General features: G+C 38.6%; 1 protein-coding gene across 1 annotated transcript; it reads left to right on the top strand.

Annotated features, from left to right (window-relative positions):
- Positions 1–355: 355 nt before the first annotated feature.
- On the top strand, positions 356–2,087 carry LOC104627413 (zinc finger CCHC domain-containing protein 9-like; the record flags this gene model as incomplete). The annotated part of the gene is made up of 3 exons (XM_010295634.1): positions 356–506; positions 778–870; positions 2,002–2,087. Coding segments are annotated over 3 exons (330 nt in total), but the record flags the coding sequence as incomplete, so codon positions are not given.
- Between the last annotated feature and the right edge of the window lie 1,334 nt (positions 2,088–3,421).

Genomic DNA, 3,421 nt, shown 5'->3' with positions numbered 1-3,421 from the left:
ACAATGTCTCTTTAGTGTAGCTATTTTTCCCTGATGAGAAAATCCCTTGATACGTTAGCCTTCTGAAAAGCCAGAAAGCCTTGTTAGTGTGGGATTTTTAGGTCTGTGTGTGCCATTCAGAGAATCTTTTTATGTTAGAGTAACCTCAAATCTCAACGCTAGGCTTACATATATGATAGTACCCTCAAGGTTTCAGCCAAGAGAAATAGTGGTCTAGTAAAAGCCTACTACCTATAGGTGATAACCAGATAATAGGGGTAAGTGAATTCTTTTGTAATGTGACCTGTAAGTACTATGTGTTTTGCTATGTGAACTGTGTATGAAAATGCATATCACTTAATTTTTATTTTCAAAGGTATGTTTCCACTGTAGAGAACCTGGCCATGGTGTTGCTGATTGTCCTGCAGTACTTGAAAGCCAAGAAATGGGTACAGGAATCTGCTACCGGTGTGGATCCACAGAACATGACATCAGCAAATGCAAAGCAAAAATAGATCCAGCAGTTGGTATGTCTCAGAAATTTGTATTTTTCAAGATGCTTTGGTCTGAGTTTTCTGATTTACTGAAATACAGGTTTTGCGTTTTAGTAATTTAACTGTTCTGAGGAGATAGGTTAATATGTTTAAAGGAATACAATATTGTAATAATGAACCTAATGGTGTAAGAGACAGTATAGTGTTTATAATATAATAATGCAGTAAAATATTGCCATTATAGTGTGTTCACCATTGCCTGTGACTTTACAATGTGGATCAAAAACTGTGTGGGATTTTGCAGGGGCATTTCCATATGCAAAATGTTTCATCTGTGGTGAGATGGGGCATCTATCAAGGTCATGTCCAGATAATCCCAAGGGATTGTATGCTGAAGGTGAGTGTACTAATTTAGTAAAACCAAAACACATTTTTCATACTTACCTGATACGGAACAAAGTAACCTTGTAAGTGAATGAGGATCTAACTAAAAGGAATTTGGTAAAAGCAGATTAATTCTAGGGAATCCAGTGTTAATATTGATGACCTAGGGATTTCTGTTTTAATTGTAAGCTTAGTGTTAAAAAATGAGATGATATGCAAAGTCTGAGAACTTGCTTGTGCTTGCAGTATTGAGAGGCACACAAAGAAACAAAGTCATAATAGGCTGTATGTATGTAGTCAGTGTGTATTTAAATGTACATATACCAAAGTACGTGGTAAAAACATACTGTCATACTATATCTTAATACTTTGGGAGGTGTTCACACAAAACAAGGTCTCTCACTAGAAAGAGGACATTTTCAGTTTAAGTGACTTTAATAAGAAATGTGATCTAAGTTTGAAAATTTTACTCAGATTCTGCTCTGCCCAATTTCTCTGTTGGCATTAACAAATAGCATTCTGTCTGCCAGTACAAACCTGAGGTCTTGCAAACTCAAAAGGGTAATGTTACAGCACAGTTAAATTGGAAGAAAAATAACTTTCAATGTTTGGATTATGAGTAGAATTTATATTTCATATCTCAGTACCTGCAGTTGGATTCCCTGCCTCTCCAGAGCTCCTGTTAAATTCAAAAGCTCCTCTGAGTATCGATTTCAGCAAAAATCACCTTGTTTCTCAAAAAGAGAGCTTCTAACAAATCAGAAATACTCAGTATGTGGTGAGTGGAATTTGTAGTATGTGATGCTTTACAGAGCAATGCGATTACAAACAGGTCTTTCCGTCAGAGAGGCAGAGGAAGGTATTTGCAGGCTTCCAGAGCTGGCTGTGCATCTCCTCCACAATGTTATATTATTGTGCCACAGAGTGCAGACCTGGCCATAGGGATGTTTCCTTATCTTATTTACAGGTTGTCGCTACAGATAAGTAGAATTAGATTTAGATTAGATTTTTCAGTATATTACATGTATAGCAAAACAGTGTAAGAGGGTTGTTTTGTGTTTGGTTTTTTTGTTGTTGATTTGGTTTTTGGTTTGTTTTGGGTTTCTGCCACGCCCCCCCGTGTAACAACTTTCTCTCTTAACAGGTGGTGGCTGCAAACTTTGTGGCTCTGTGGAGCACTTCAGAAGAGACTGTCCGGAAAAACAGAATGCAGGTGAGATGCGGGGGAGTGTACAGAGTGGAGTTTGAGTACACTGTTGAGTAATGTTTATTTAGTCTTTTGCCTGACTTTGGTCAGGAAAAAAGGGTTTAAGAAGATAACTTGCAGTTAACAAAGGTGACCTTCCTTTGGGGATGAATCCTTATATTAAGGGGTATGTGGAGGGGGCATTAAGTTGCAATGCAAAATTTGAACTTTCTGTTAAAAAAATTATCTAGCTTGTGGGTTTCTGAAGATAATATGAGCTAATGTTAGCTTGTATTTATGCTGCTTCAGCAGCTGTAGAACAAAACTGGTTTCTTCTTTCGGTTTGTGTTTGAAGTGGTGGGACTGAATATAATGTCAGTTGCAGGGTAGCTGCAGCTTGTAAAAGCTGTGTGTGCAGGCAAGTGTTCAAGTCACTCAAGACAGGAGAGAAAGAGGAGGCAGGAGATCTCTCCAGCTGGATTCACCAGCTAATGAACTGCGTACTTACATGTTCTTCAGTTATCTGTGTGGGTGGAAAAATTGCATTATTTACAGAAAAACCCTCTGACTTCTTTAGGAGGCAAATGCATCAAACAAGGATGTAAAGAATGACTCTGTTACTGAAGTGGTGATACATTTGTGTATTTTTCTACTTTGTTTGCATGCCTTATAGAACTTTTGGGTTAATAATATGTCACTTTTGTGGAATTTATGTAAGAAATATTTATGGTGGCAATAGAGGCCTATACTTCAGACATTTTCTATATCTGATCCTATATATATGATGATGTTGCATCTGAGACCATACATGACATTCTAGACATGTGCTGCTTTGCTAGCTTAGAACAAGTGAGATTGACTCTTAACTGGTGTGGCGTAAGTTTCTGATACGAAAAGACTCTATAAAATTTCCCCAAACTCATCAGCCATCACAGATTGTTGGGTAGTGCCCACGCAGGTGACTGCTGAGTTGAAAGCCTGTAACATAGCCCTTGTTGAATTTCTGTGCACCACTTAACGGCAAACTGCCTTTGTGCAGTTAACACTTCTTGCAACTCAAAAAAACTGTACAGATGCAGCAGAAGAAAAGAAACCTTTGCAGGGAACAGCATTGCTCAAAGCTGGGCAGCTGTTACCAGAACATGGCAGCCGTTGCAGTCTGATGCAAGTCTTTGTGCTCTCTGGCAGTAGGACTCTAAATTGCATGGGAAACAGAACTGGAATTTTGTTCTACCTTTTTTTGAGAAGTTTTGTGTCCATAAGGAAGCCTGACAACTTGTGTTTACTTTCCCAAGGAACACAGAATAATAGAACAGTTTGAGTTGGAACGGACCTTTAGCGGCCATCTAGTCTAGCCCCCCTGCAATGAGCAGGGACA

The sequence above is a fragment of the Phaethon lepturus genome, unplaced genomic scaffold (genome assembly GCF_000687285.1).
Source record: "Phaethon lepturus isolate BGI_N335 unplaced genomic scaffold, ASM68728v1 C13947398, whole genome shotgun sequence".
In the NCBI taxonomy this organism is placed as follows: domain Eukaryota; kingdom Metazoa; phylum Chordata; class Aves; order Phaethontiformes; family Phaethontidae; genus Phaethon; species Phaethon lepturus.
Note: the sequence above shows the minus strand (reverse complement) of the source record. Positions and strands in the feature narration are given on the sequence as shown.